Here is a 15556-nt window from a genome sequence, read left to right on the forward strand (position 1 = left end):
TGTTGTTATTTTGTAGTTCAACCTGCAGGTGCCAGAGAAACATCTGAACTACAGGACCCAGCTGCTCCACACCCACCTGAGAGAGCACGGGTCCGAGAGCAGTACTCACCTCAAGGTTAACTACAATGACCTGCTGCCCCTAGTGGCTGGACTGCACTGGAAGGCTTCTGACAGAGACAAGAAATGGGAAGGTGAAAACAAAACCAACACATTGAGCCGCAAATCAAGCTTGTTTCGACCCAATTTTTGATGTTTGTGTAGGACAACGTTTGTGGACACACACTAAAAAGCTGGACATAGCGCCCCTCAAAAATGCGTGAAAAGGCGATATCGGCGCTTAACCCATTCTGAACGGGCACCCATTTTGGTGTTAGCATCATGCTATGCTTTAGCTATTTAAAAATAGCAGATGTACAAGCTCATAGCGCGCCACCGAGTGGCGCGATACGAGCTTGTAGGTCTGCTATTTTTTTGAAAAATCGAAGAACGACTGACATTTTTTGAATCTGATCTCAGGTCAGAATGGGTTCATCAGACCCAGTGTTTGTCCGGCGGAAACCTCGTATGAATCTGATCTCAGGTCAGAATGGGTTAATTAATTGCTTTTGTTTCGGCCCAGGCTCGTTGAACATGGACACGCCCTGGCTGTACGTCCACACCTCGCACAAGCTGAGCCGGCCCACGCCGCGCGCCCTGCAGCTGACCTCGGAGCTCACCGCCAGGAAGTGGCTGACCGTCCGCAACCTGGTCCTAGACGCTCTCTACAGGGACCGCGGCCGGGAGAAGGAGGCCCGCCTGGACCTCTACACGCCAGCTGTCACCTACCTCAAAGTCAGCACCTGCACAATCAATGACCGTTGCTTCGTATTTAATATTAAATCTGCAAGCCGGAAGATTATCTAGCATTTGGACTCGTGCACGAGAGGGGGGGGGGGGTGTCTTACGACCTACCCAATAGCACTGGTGCCATCATAGACTGGCCAGGACTCCATATTTTGGGCATGCCTGCCACGGAGCTCCATTATGGGCATAAAAGGAACACAGACACGTACAACGGGTATTGCATAACGTCTCTGTCGGGTGATGAACCTGCTGTTTGTCCAGAACTGTCGCGGACAAATAGCAACCAAGTAGGGAATTAATTTACAAAAAAAACACAGGCACCCATGTAGTTGTATTGATATACAACTATACCATACAGACTGGCTAAAATCACATTTCATTCACTAAACAAAACTATTGTAACGCTTTGTGTGCCCTTTCAACATTTTCAAAATAGTTTTTCAAAGACGTCCACAGACGTCCTGGGCACCACATAGCGGTAATTCGAGAACGGAAATGGTGGAACAGATGTAAGCTTCCTGCCTCGGCTTTCGGGAGGTGTAGTTCCAGATTCTATATAACATTCAGAGATTGTGGAATAGTTCTCTGGCTACTGTACGTGTACGTAAGACTATCCTCCCAATTAGCCATAGCCTTTGTATGCCAGGTTGAAAGAAACTGCCACAATTATCTTTCAACTGAATTTGAATTCAATTCAGGAGGGCACCCACCAGGGCCCCCCACTTGGAAAAGCACATGCTGGCCCTGCAGAAGCGACATGTGCTTGTGTGTGTGTCAGTCCCTAAGGATGTCACACATGAACACATGATCCATCCTAAACCTGCTGCCGTGGCGCACGGTACATGACTGAGGAATAAAAGTACACGATGACTCATGCTTGATGACTAAAGGCAGACTGTTTTGTCACCATGCCAGGCAGGTGTCTGGGGCGTCCTGGGGAAGCAGGGCGTGAAGGTCTCAGGCTCCCTGAGCTCCTTATGGACAGCGGCCATCAGAGGGGACGTGTCCCTGGAGGCCACCAGGTACAGCCACGCCCTCCAGATGGCCTCCAGCTACGGCAAACACAACCTGAGTCTCACCGCAGCCCTCAACACCACCGACAAGGTGGGTCTCACCGCAGCCCTCAACACCACCGACAAGGTGAGTGGAGCAAGGGCTGGAAAGTAACCACATTTAATTTACTCCATTATGAGGTACTTTGCTTTACTTGAGTATTTAGATTTTTGTTTTTAACCCATTTAGGCCTGAAAAAATGTCTTCTAAATCCTGACAGTTTTCTGAAATACCCTGAAATGTTTCTAGGCCTATATCACTCAACATTTCATGTCAAGGACCCCAAAAATTATCTGTAATTGGCCTCCGACCCCCATCTGAAAATATGTTGTTCCAGGGACTTCCCCAGAAGCAACGATTTGAGTTAAAAAAAAAATGTTCTGAAAAAATATATTCCAAATTTCAGGCACATTTTCACGATTTTTCAAAAATAGCAGAACTATGGGGCACGGTGGCACAGTTGGTCGCCTCACAGCTAGAAGGTCCTGGGTTCGATTCCCGCTGGGGACGCTGTGGGCACTGGCGGCGTGTTCCCTCCTCCGCGTCATCAGTGCCCATACCCGAGGCGGGGGTCGGCGATAGGGCCTTTCTGTGTGGAGTTTGCATGTTCTCCCCGTGTCCCCTAGGGTAGATACCCTCACAAAAACATGCCGTAATCCTGGTCTCTAAAACTACCTCCCCCTGGCCAGCCGGAGCGCCTGATGGAGGGGAAAGGAACTGGTCGGAATAACGTGTCCCTTCCACGCGCTACGTCCGGCCGGGGAAATTCCCCTCTGTCAGGTGAAAAGAAGCAGCTTGGACTCCTCATGCATAGAAGGAGGCATGAGGTCAGTCCGCTGCCCCCCCAGGTTGGCAGAGGAAGTGTAGTGCCCAGGATTACATTAGATAATTGGCACTGGGTGAAAAAAAAAGAACTACAAGCTCGTAGCACGCCACTCGGTGGCGCGCTATGAGCTTGTAGATCTGCTATTTTTCAATAGCTAAATTATAACATAATGTTTAAAACACCAAAATGAGTTAAATACTATATTTCTACTCCAGGGCCAATTTTTTTAATTCTTACTCCACTATGTCTATGACAGCTGTAGTTGCTTATTGTTTGCAGACTTACATTAAGATGCATATAAGGCCAGCCCAGATCTAGTACAATTTGCACCCTAGTAGTGCAGGGGCCAACACTGATATTTTCACAAATTGGTACCACGTAAGGTGATAATTCAGTAGCATAATGCCAATTATCGCCAGTTATGTGACCATACCATTAACAACCTGTGATGTGTCAAACTAGGGGGTTTTCACGATTCTGAATCCATTCCAAGCATTAGTTTTGCATGAAAAACACTCCTTGGGCTAAATTCTGCCATAGCCATTTGCCCAAATGTGCCCAAATTGTGTTTTTGTGCAAAGATAATGCTTGCCAGTTGCAATGGACTCACGATACCAGTGATCTTTTTTTTTTTTTTAATTTTAATGTATTTTTTTGTGGCTTTCGCCTTTATTTTATATTTTTTATGGAGGGACTGTGGGATGACAGGTTTCAAACATTCACCATAATCAGTCTCCAGCTTCCTCAAATAGTCCTGCAGAGATCTTCGAGCAAAGATCTCATCGACAGTTAGTAATTTAGCCATCAATGGCATACCAGTATGCAGAGTTCTGGTGGGGTTGTAAGTGGAGGACCAATGAAATCCAAATCTTTGAAAAGTGTGACAGGCGATTTTTGAAGATAAGGCACCAACAGACCCAAAACGATAGTCTTCCCCCTGTGAAAAACCCCTCTGTGGAACATTATGGCTATGCTACTGTTTTCTGTAAATGTTCATTCATAATCTATTCAATCTACTTTCTATGAATTAAATGTGTGCGACAGCAACGTAGATGCTTATTTCCTATCGGCGTCCAAGGGCGCAGACATATTGAATGTAGTTTGCACATGCATGCGCAGCACCAGTGATCTTTTACATCGGTATTGATGTCAGTACTATGACATCATTCATCTCCATATTTGGACAATGTTTCAGTCCATCTCTGACCTCCGTTGAGTCCTTTGAATGGCTCCCTTGTGGACCTGTGTCATCCTATGACCTATACATGACCTATGACATATCTATGACGTGTGAATGCACATTTAGGCAGTGGTTCAGCCCGATAAGAGCCCTTTTGACTTCCGTTTTGGGCAGTGTGATGAAGGAAATGGAACAGCAGGCCCTTGAACAATGCTGTCTTATTTGTCTGGATCCAATGAAGGATCCAGTGAGGGTTCCCTGTGGACACAACTATTGCAGTAGATGTATTGAGGGACACTGGAATAAGGATGATCAAAAAGGGAGGTTCAGCTGTCCACAGTGCAAACAGGAATTCAAATCAAGACCTGATCTGAAGAACAAGTTGGCTGAAGTGGTGAGCCTGAAGAAGACAGCACTCCGAGCTGTTCCTCTTGATATTGTCTATGCTGGACCTGAAGATGTTGCCTGCGATTTCTGCAATGGAGAAAAACTGAAAGCGCGGAAGAGTTGTCTTCAGTGTATGGTCTCTCTCTGTGACGTTCACCTCCAGCCTCACTATCAATATGCTGCCCTTAAGAAACACAAGCTTATCACGTCGTCCCCTAAGCTCCAGGAGAACATCTGCACTCATCACCACGAGGTGAAGAAGGTAATCTGCCGTACCGATCAGCTGTGCATCTGCTATCTGTGCGGCATAGAACAACACAAGGGTCACGACCTTAACTCTGTTTCAGCAGAGTGGACCGAGAAACAGAAAGAGCTCGTTACGAGTCAGAAGAACATCCAGCAGAGAATACAGCAGAAGGAGAAAGACGTGGTGGATCTTCACCAGGAGGTGAAGTCCCTCGCAAACTCTGCCGATAGAGCGGTGGGCGACAGTGACAACATGTTCGCCGAGGTCATCACGTTCATTCAGAGAAGACGGTCCGAGGTGAAGGAGCTGATCCTAGACCAGCAGAACCATTACGTGAGCTGTGCTGAAGAACTGAAGAAGAGTCTGGAGCAGGAGGTCGCTGAGCTGAGGAGCCGACATGCTGAGCTGGAGCAGCTCTCATGCATAGAAGACCACGTCCATTTTCTACACAGTTACAACACCCTCCCAAGCATCGTTGAATCCACACAGCCAGCCAACGGCGTCGAGACTCGCCCTTTGAGCTACTTTGAAGACGTGACTGTGGCTCTGTCAAAGATGAGGGGGAAACTGGAGGGTCTTCTTAAAGAAAAAAACGTCCCAGAACCACCCGAGAACAGGCCCGAGTTCTTACAATATTTTGCAATTTTCATATTATTTTTCACTTTACATGTATTGCATGATGTTTTGTCGTGATCACTTGTATGTTGTTTTATTTTATGTGCCTTTGATTATGTCTAAGTCGGTGCTGATTATTTTAATCAGTGTAGTTTTCTTTAAATCATATTGTGATTTTCTGCTAGGACTGCATTTACATGTTTTATGTTTTTCTATTGTTTTGTATCATCCACTGATGACACCCTCCCAACGACGGCAAATGTATACATTTATTGTGCATTGTCCCTTTATTGTCCCTTTGCCAAATACACAAGCAAATATTCATGTCCAACACATTTCAACTTTATTAGTCACATCACAGGTTTACATGTGTGCAAAAGTGGGTGAAGCTATTTTTTCCTACATTATGCTCCCATTTGTAATTTGTAAAGGGATAGAGACAGAATATATTCCCGATATGAGTATTGTAAAGATATCTTATGGTGCTTGTGTAGCAGAGTGACTCAGAGCCAAATGCCTAATATCCCCAGCCAAGGAGGAATCCCCCTTTAGGCTGGAGTGGACAAGATGTTGACTTTACACGAAGGAGGAATCCCCGGGGCGTTACACACGTTTAGACGAAAGGGCAATGGAACGAGGCATAGCAGTTGAAATAGCAGCAGATAGTAATAGCAGATGCGTAGGTGAGGTGCAGTCACACTGCATCCAAATCAACACCGGTCTCAAGGTCTAAAGCACACATATGGCCCTTGCTGGATTTTGGTTTCTATCATGTGTTCACATACAGTAATATAAATGCATTCACATACTGTATGCTATCTGTCTATTATATTTCTTTGTTCTACCGATATTTAACCTCTTTTTCTGTCTCTTTCATGTGACCTCAGACCACTTCTCATAACTACAGCAGAATAATGCATTTTGAGACTGCATTTCCTAATCGTTGCAGACTTTGAAGAAGAGGCAAGCAATGATGAGGATGATCTTGTCGAGGCCAAAGAGTCCGTCATTGGAGATGATGTTAGACGGGTCAGTGGAAGAAGTGAGGAAGGATAAGAACACGTACCAAAAGGCTGCAACGCTGCGACTCAGGTCTGTAACATCACTTTACATCATTTAACCAAACTAATCCATACCCTTTTGGGTGTGTGACAAACCTCTACCTCCTCCTTCTCTCTCTGTATGCCTGCTTATACAATAACGGGTGCCACGGGGGACACCCATTATGTAGCCAATTTAAATTTCGGTGACATACATATTATGTTATTGTTAGATTAGATAATTATGTATTGTTATAGTCCATACCCCTCTATCCTCTATCTGCCATATATATATATATTTTAACATATTTTCCCCTGTGGCACACCCGTTATACGATGCTCAGCCAATCACAGTGCAAAATGACACATTTTGAGGACACTACTAAGATTATTAGATATAGTCCAATCCCCTTTTTATGTATTTATTTTGCTGAATGCAAAAGGAGAAGGTGGGTCCGGGCTCTGTCCTCTTATCGTCTTTAAAGCCTAGATACACAGTAGGTTTCATTATCTGACCCATACTTTTATGAAATTGATTGGCTGAACAGCCCCTTATATATAAGGGGAGAGAGAGAGGTATGTCATATCCCCGGACGGGTGTTATATCTAGCTAATGATTTCAGTATTGAATGGAAAATTACCAAGTATGGCGCTGAAATTGAAGACGGAGGGGCTGTGATTGGCTGGGAGGTGTGTCATTCTGTGCTGTGATTGGCTGAGCACCACATCTAGCGAGACATAGTATCATTTAGTGCCTTAATGGCATTAGGAATGAAGGGACTTTTAAAGATGTTACGGTTGTCTTTTGGTACTTTGTACCGTCTACCAGAGGGAAGTAGTTCAAACTCCCTGCAGATTGAATGAGAGCTATCTTGACAGCTTTGTTTACTTCCTTGTAGATATAATTGTTTCTGTCTCTTCCCAATGATTTTTGGGGCTAGGTTCACTATTCGCTGCAGCTTGCTTCTACCTTTTACATTAAGATTGCCATACAGTACCACATTGCCATGTTAAAAGTCAAGATTCCCTCTTATCAGGTTCTTATAGACTGTTTCCATGATATGCTTGCTCAGTCTAAATGAGTTGAGCTTGCGTAGTAAGCATAACGGGTTTCCCGGAATTGCCACAGAAATATGGATTCTCATGGAGCAGTGCCCTGTAGGCCAGGTGTAGCTAATCAGCTCAATGGTACACCCCAGTATGGATTTGTCTATAAGTGTCAAAGAGAGGGAGAAGAGGACAGAGGACTGGACATATTGCTGTACAAATAGTTTGGGTGCTCATATCCCAGAACAGTTATGGACTAGTTATATAAATATTAGAAGATTGATATATTTGATAGATGAACCCCCAGGGTCCCTATTCTGAGCATAATAGGCAAACATTAGGTGACAATAGTTGACATTATTATTATAAAACAATTAGCAGATCTACAAGGCAGCTCACATACGAGATTGCTCACGTACTTGGCCCCCCGGTCAACGGAAGTATACAGTATAAGGTATTAAGCACTTAAACCCTCTATATACAGTCCCTACATTCACTCAGGTCAGTCGCTAGCATTGATATTGAGCAGGAGCTGGCAGGAAGGGGTGTAAGGGAGAGTGAAGTGCTATGGGGGCAACGTATCATAAACACATATTGAACAAATGTGTGATGTGCGATGCGTTGTGTGGAGACAGCGTCATAACAGCAATGTGTTCTTGCACAGGCAGCCGTTCCAGAGCTTCCCCCAGAGTCTCCTGGTGCAGGAGACCTTCACTGTGGATCTGCTCAAGGGCCTCTACGTCCTGGAATCTAGAGCCGTGCTGCACGGCCACAGAGAGCTCATTCACACCCTCACCCTCGGCTACCAGCTGCCACGACCTTTTGTGAGTCGCAGGCAACTTGCCACGCAGATCACTACTATGTAGTAATGCACATGAGTAAGAGCATATTGTTGCTGTCGGGTGAAAACCTCTTATCTCCATATTCTAACTTTTTCTTGAATTACACATACTAAATTACATCCTACTACGCTGTGGTATGATCCTACTGGATCATACTACAGCGTCACACAAAGCATCAAAACGCATCGTGCCGCATTTCGAACTTGTGGATCTGCTACTTTTGCTGTTTTTGAATTTGAATCCGTTTTTTTTTGACATGAGGTTTCCACCCGACATACATAATAAAGGACATGCTTGTGGTTGAGTAAGAGCATACCGGTATTCAATTTCATCCGTTGCAGTCCCGTGTCTTGAAAGCCTGAGTGTTCTGTGGGGTAATCTCTTTTGTTTCGGGTTTTTTTGTCCGTAGGTTTGCTCCGCCTTGATACACCCATTCAGTTCTCACACTATTCCCTCAGACTCAGAAGCGTGCTTAACGGTATCCAGTAACCAGGTAGGCTGCTATCCATTGTAACTCATAACGCAGGCACCCACGATAGGCACCAATTTATAATTAACAAATATATGTTATATAAGCTTATCGTTTGTGACTGTGCTGCTGTACTGTTTCCCAAACGGTCTAATGAAGTATTCAATCAATCAATCAATTGTCCTCTCCTCTCCCCTGTCCTCTTATAATGGGAAATATCAATATCCAGTCAGTTTTTGAGCAGAGCAGGCCTCCCGGACTTCGCTGGTAGCCCCTCTGGGAAGAACACTTCCCAAATCTCAGACAGTTCTCATAGTCCATTTTTACATAGATGCTATTCTAAATGGTCATATAAGGATATGTACTAAAGATAAGGGCAACCATTAGTTTCATGGGTACCGTACAGATTAGCTGACAGAGTGAGAGTAAGCATGGAGAAGTCAGCTCAGCTGTTAGATTGACAGCTGTAATAGAGTTAGAATTAGCACATTGATGTAAAAGCTTGCCGAATACAAGTAGATAGATAAAGACATTATTTAGAACGGATTGGCATTCTAAACTTGCTATTACACTCTCCTCTCCTCTCCTCTCCTCTCCTCTCCTCTCCTCTCCTCTCCTCTCCTCTCCTCTCCTCTCCTCTCCTCTCCTCTCCTCTCCTCTCCTCTCCTCTCCTCTCCTCTCCTCTCCTCTCCTCTCCTCTCCTCTCCTCTCCTCTCCTCTCCTCTCCTCTCCTCTCCTCTCCTCTCCTCTCCTCTCCTCTCCTATCACACTCTCCTCTCCTCTCCAGACACAGAGAGAGGTTCAGGGGAGGCTGCGCATAGGAAGGAAGGACAGACTGACATTCTATGGAGGTGTCCTGTTGAACTCTTTGCACTCTAGTCATCAGGGGGTTAAAGTTAAAGCCAACCTCACCCACCTATTGCAGGTAAACCAGGGTATCTACTAAGAAGATTTTTTAAGCTGTATTTCCTAACCTTGAGTATACAGTATGTATGGCACATGGAAGGCTATATGGACTGTGTAAGGAGTGTTCTGCTGATGCATGGACATTGGACATTCTTGTACCATTGCTGTTACAGCTGCAACTCCCCTCCTCAGCGTCAGTGGAGGCAGACGTGTCATGGAAGCCCCAAAACAACTCTGCGTTTGATTATCTGGCCAGGGGGAGAGTGCGGATCGAGCGCCAGGAGTGCCAAGTGAGTAATGACCTATACTGTACACATATCAGTCGTTGTTTAACTAAACAAACATTGTGTCTCTCATAGCTCCACAGTGACAATAGTTCAGATACAAGTATTTGTTTATTTATTTGTGTTAGTTTTCCGGACGCCTGAATGGAACGTCAGGCAGAGTCGCTCTGCACGCATCTCTCAGTCACCCCTTCAAATCCAAGATCCCCAAAACGTTGGAGGTGGGTTTCTCTTGGCCAGATGTGATCTTAGCTTAACTAGCAGTTGTTTTTTAATATAAACCTATACACAGTGATTAATACATTTAACCACATTTAACCCGGACGTCACTATTTGGGGATTGTACAATCCGCAAACCTTTCAAAAATGGCAAAAGTAAAATGTCCAAGTTCACTCATATGTCCAAAACTGTTACTTTTCAGGGTTCAATTAAAAAAAATAGCAAAAGTAGAAGATGTGGATCTGTAGGGCGTTATAAGATATGTAAAAACACAGTTATAATACTCACGGCTTAACTTCTTAATATGCATGAGGTTTTTTACCTGTAAGTGAAGCTAATTGTACCATTCGACATCCCAAGGCCCAGGCCGTTGCAGACATGTCTATGGCGGCCGGCGGAGCGGTCAGCTCCGTGCGCGTGAGGGCCGACGGGAAGGACAGAGTTCTACTGGGGGCTCGGCTATCCCACTCCCTCCAGGGGGACGGCAGAGCCGTGGGACTGAGGCTGGACCTCTCCCAGAGCCTGCTCCCATTAACGCCCACCCACCTGCGCCTGGACATGGCCACTAACGTCTCCTCACACAGGTGTGCACGATGGCGCCGTACTTTGCACACAGCAGTGACTTAGTTCATTTCTGTGTGCAGTTTGTTCTAGCCCATTCTGACCTGAGATCAGATTCATACGAGGTTTCCGCCGGGCAAACACTGGGTCTGATGAACCCATTCTGACCTGAGATCAGATTCTAAAAATGTCAGTCGCTCTTCGATTTTTCAAAAATAGCTAAAGCATAACATGATGCTGACACCAAAATGGGTGCCCGGTCAGAATGGGCTAGACATGCTGTTAGTTTGATGGTTTTAACGTTTCTACTGAATGATGTCCTTTTCTCAAATATTATCATGACCCCTCCCCCCGCAAAATCCATATTTGGTCGCTTGAACGAACCCCACCCCCAAAAGATTTTGTGCCAGCGACCCCATAAGACAAGATTTGTGTAATTATAGATGTTTCTAGGTTATTCTAGATCTTTCAAAAATTATTGTAGATCGTCTATTTTCAAAAAGCAAAAGTATAAATAGGGTTAAATTGATTGAACTGATTTTGGTGCTATATTAATCATCATGTTATGCTTTAGCTATTGAAAAATAGCAGATCTACAAGCTCATAGCGCACCACCGAGTGGCGCGCTATGAGCTTGTAGATCTGCTATTTTTGAAAGAAATCGAAGAACGACTGACATTTTTAGAATCTGATCTCAGGTCAGAATGGGTTCATCAGACCAGTATGTCCCCAGTGGAAACCTCGTATGAATCTGATCTCAGGTCAGAATGGGTTAAGTAATTTCTCTGCTGACACCTTGGATCTCCTGAAGGACTGCTGGGAATCCCCAGACCCCACTTTGAGAACCACTGTCCACACAAGTCCCTATACTAACGGTATATTCAACACAGTGGCATTTGTAATATAGTCTCTGTCGGGGTGGAAACCTCATATATCCAAAACTGTTACTTTTCAGGATTTAAATGACAAAGCAGCAAAAGTAGCAGACCTACAAGCTCAACTTTCAAGCTTGTGGATCTGCTACTTTTGATGCTTTTGTGTGATGTGACACCGTCAAGTGGGTCCCAATGTATGAATGAATTAACGTTGTAAAGCGCTTTGAGTACTTAAACAAGCGCTATAAAATGTAGGGCGTTCATTTACGAAAAAACACAAAAAGTAAATGTATGTAGATAAGAGGTTTCCGACGGCCAGCAACCATATACTGTACATTCTGCCTGTCTTGTCCCCTGTCCTGCCAGTGTGTCTGCTCGTGGCTCCTACACCCAGGGAGACGAGGCCCTGCTGGCCCAGGTGACAGGCTCTGTGGTGCATAGCGGTAACGCAGGTCTCCAGTTGGCTGTGTCCGGCGACCTGAGGCACTCCCTGGCCAGACTCACTGCCCTGCCCGCGGCCCTGGGCTTGGACGGGGCGCTGGGACAGTCGGACACACTCACTGAAGGTATAGCTGTGTTAAGACTGAGTTGTGTTCTGAACTCAAATGCAACCACTCAAGAGACAGCTAAGCACTTTAATGTCCAAATTGAGCAGGATAATGACAATGTATAGATATATATATAAATCCATATAAATACATAAATACTCTTATCGTATAATTAGGTAGATTATATGTATCATAAATAAAGGGGTGACTAAATCCAGGAGTAGCACGGCAGATAGCCAGGTCTGGAGGATGAAAGGAACAAATTAGCAAAACAGCTAACACTGCAGCTAAAACACAAGAAAAGCTCTACGAACAGCAACTGAGTAGAGAGCAACTGTACTTGCCAGGCGTTTCTATGGGAAGATCTGGCGAGGAGTGGGAGGGAAGGCAGGGTTTTTTAAGACTGGTGATCATTGTAGAATGGAAACAGGTGTGCAGTGCCACTCCCAGGCAGGAAGAGTGATGACGGCGCAGTGGGTTATGCCCATATCGAGTATTAAAAGGATAGAGACTGATCTGGCGCGAAGCTCCCCCCCCCCCCACCCGGAAGGACCGTCTACTTCCGCCTTTTTTCGATTTGGGTGCCCAAATGCGGAAGTGCAACCGAGCGCTCAATGTTAAAGCCCAGCTGCACGGGGTTTCCTCGTCATGAATCCACGGGTCCGCCTAAAGTCCTTCCTCTTACCACTAGGGCCCAGTGCTTCAACGTTGGAGCGCCTCACTGGCCCCTTGGTTGTGCCCAGGAACACCAGAAGTGGAAGGTGGAGGTGGAGGGTTCGAACCTGGGTTCGAAACCGTAACAAGCTGGTACATTTGGAAATGTACATTTTATTTACAGCAGTGGTGTGTGTGTGTGTGTGTGTGTGTGTGTGCGCGCAGGGCAGTTCAGAGTCAGAGTGATGGATGATGTGTACAGTGTTGAGCTGAGACATCAGGAGGATGGAGGAGGTGGCGAGGGAGCCTCAGGACACGGGTATGGCATGGCCCGCGATTGGCTGTGCGCCCGTTTCGGGGAGGAGTCTTTGTGCATGAACGTGAGCCGTCCAATGGGAGTTATGGGGAGCAGTGGGGTCTTTGCCCATGTGACTCACTCCTCCCACCTCCTTCAGGCTGCAGGTAAACCCTCCTGTAACACTTTGATTCAATTCAGCTAAATTTCATTTGATTACATACATTCAGTTCAGTTTGATTACATACGTTCAATTCAGTTTGATTACATACATTCAATTCAGTTTGATTACATACATTAAGTTCAATTTGATTACATATTAAGATCAATTTGATTACTATATTCACTGTCAGGAGGGAACCTTGTATGTCCCAAACTATAATATAATAACCTGTGTTCCATGTGTAGTTTTAACAGGTTTGTTTGTTTTTAGCAATATATTAATTGCATTTTCCAGGTTTGTTTGTTTTTAGCAATATATTAATTGCATTTTCCTTTTTTTTACAAACAAAAACATACAGTACAGAACTACAGATACATAAATACAGTATAAAAAAGGGCACTTAGACTGGTAACAAGAACAACAACGGAGTCCTTATGGCCGCAAGACAAACAACTGCAGAGAATACAATTAGACATTTTCAGACTCAACCATTAGATAAGATAAATCATTGATATGTTGTGTTGACATCCATTTATGAACGGAGCCCCGACAGCAACGATATGCTTCATTGGCATATCAAATGCCAATAAGTCTGTGCAAATGCATTTTCTATATTTCATAAATCCTATAAAAAAACGTCTGCCTGCAAGGTATCCCAGGTAACAGCGCCGCTCAGGTGAGCTGGCTCCAGGAGGACGGTCAGCTCTCCGTCCTGGCAGAGCTGCAGGCCGGGGGTGACAACCTGACGGCCGAGTTTGAGGGGAGCAAGAGACGCCAGCCGCTCCCACGCTGGGAGTTCCTCTTCGGGGTTCAGCATGGAAGCCTGGCCCTGCTTTCCAGAGGCCTGCCCAGCTCCATACAGGCCACAGCACATTACCAGGTACTGTGCATGGTGTCTTTACAGTGTACAGCAGAACGCTGTCATTTAATTTCAATAGCCTTGTTGAAATGCACTATACAGATAACTTGCGTTGCCTTGCTTTTCCCATTAATTAATTTAATTAAATGTAATTGTTTCTATTTCTTTCCATTCTTCAGACAGACAAAGAGGGGATGAATGCAGGTTTGGTCCTTGACATGGAAGAGGAAAAAATGGTTGACATCCTTTTTGATGTTAGAGCAAACAATAGCAAAGCTAACGTGGCACTGTCACTATGGCAACAAATGAGGCAGCTCAAGGGAGTAATCCCTACCTCTTTACAGGTGAGAACACACAGCTTTAGAGTTTTTCCTGACTGTAATATGCAAAAAAAGACTGTAAAACTCGATAAAAGATTTTCAACAGAAAATTTGATTATTTCTGAACAATACCCTCGGTTACCAGTGCACACTGGTGTACTACAATGTTTAGAGTCTCTACTCCAGTGTTCTATATTTCCTTTGTGAAATTCCTCCATCTTCTCTCCCAGTTTTTCCTTTGACAAACAAACTCAGCCAACAGGGGTCTTTGTTTTCACAGATGAACTGCACAGGGGACGCCGCAGCAGACCGCCTCTCAGCCCAGTGTTCAGGAAGCGTGGCCGGCAATCCCGTGGAGGTACGAGCCTTTCGCTCCTATAGACCACACAACAACAGGCACTGCTACGGCCTGGCGCTAGCTCACCCTAGCCTCAGAGCTCAAGCCAAAGGCTGCTACAGTCCCGCTGGTCAGATAGAGCTAAGGGCTAACCTAACCCATTCTTCCAGGCTACTGCTGCTGTCCCTGGGCCTGCCCGCCGACTCTAACCTCAGGCTTCTGCTCCGGCCTGGGCCTCAGAGGTGGGCCCTGGGGATCGGGTTGGCTGTCGGCCCCTGGCGGGCAGAATTGATCGGGGCACTGAGGCTGGAGGAAGCCGAGCTTCATGGCTTGCATGGGCTGTTTGAGTACGGGACCCCAAGTGTCACACACAAAGCGGAGGTGACTGGTCGCATGAGGCTGGAAAGCTGGTGTCATGTGTGGGCAGACGTCAGTGGAGCGTGGGACTCGGTCAGCTCCAGCCTGGTGGTGTCGGCCCGGTGTGGAGGACTGGGAAGGCTGGCCTGGGTGCAGGTCAGGGATGGGGAAGGCGGGGCGTTGCACAAGACATCCCTAACCATAACGGGACGAGCTGGGAGCGGTGGATTCAAAGGTTCTCTGGGTGTGCAGAACCAGAAGGATTCCCTTCGTTGCTTCGCGTCAGTCTTGCTGAGGGACCATAAGGCCGAGCTGGGCTGGACACTCCAGCACCAGTGGGCCTCTCTGGCGTCCACCGTTCCAGGAAGGGTGGATGTGCATGGCTCAGGCCATCTCCGCAGCACCTCCCTTTCTGGTAGCGCACGGGTCTCTCTTGACACGTGTTCTGCCCAGCTAGATGTCACTGCCATCTGGGAGCCTCGTGTCTCTCTCAAGGCCGTCCTCCAGCACAACTTGGCCAAGCTAACTGACGTGGGTGTACCGGCGGGACTCACTGTCGGCGCGTACATCTGGCCCGGTCGGGCCTGGCTGGAGGTGGAAAGCGACACGTGCTCTGCACTGGTTCTGG

General features: G+C 46.1%; 1 protein-coding gene across 1 annotated transcript in view; it reads left to right on the plus strand.

Annotated features, from left to right (window-relative positions):
• LOC310871349 (apolipophorins) overlaps positions 1-13799 on the plus strand; it is a gene marked incomplete at its 5' end in the record, with an annotated part of 37043 nt that extends 23244 nt beyond the window's left edge. Inside the window, 13 exons of the mRNA XM_083782835.1 lie at positions 17-191; positions 620-831; positions 1759-1947; positions 6101-6243; positions 7903-8062; positions 8490-8573; positions 9337-9474; positions 9629-9745; positions 9868-9960; positions 10320-10543; positions 11762-11961; positions 12823-12916; positions 13715-13799. Coding sequence (XP_083638961.1) covers positions 17-191; positions 620-831; positions 1759-1947; positions 6101-6243; positions 7903-8062; positions 8490-8573; positions 9337-9474; positions 9629-9745; positions 9868-9960; positions 10320-10543; positions 11762-11961; positions 12823-12916; positions 13715-13718 — 1833 coding nt within the window. The 3' untranslated portion in view covers positions 13719-13799. The remainder of the gene's footprint in view (positions 1-16; positions 192-619; positions 832-1758; positions 1948-6100; positions 6244-7902; positions 8063-8489; positions 8574-9336; positions 9475-9628; positions 9746-9867; positions 9961-10319; positions 10544-11761; positions 11962-12822; positions 12917-13714) is intronic.
• Positions 13800-15556: the final 1757 nt, after the last annotated feature.

Source organism: Protomyctophum parallelum, assembly GCF_964188405.1.
Source record: "Protomyctophum parallelum genome assembly, chromosome: 14".
NCBI classification, from domain to species: Eukaryota; Metazoa; Chordata; class Actinopteri; order Myctophiformes; family Myctophidae; genus Protomyctophum; species Protomyctophum parallelum.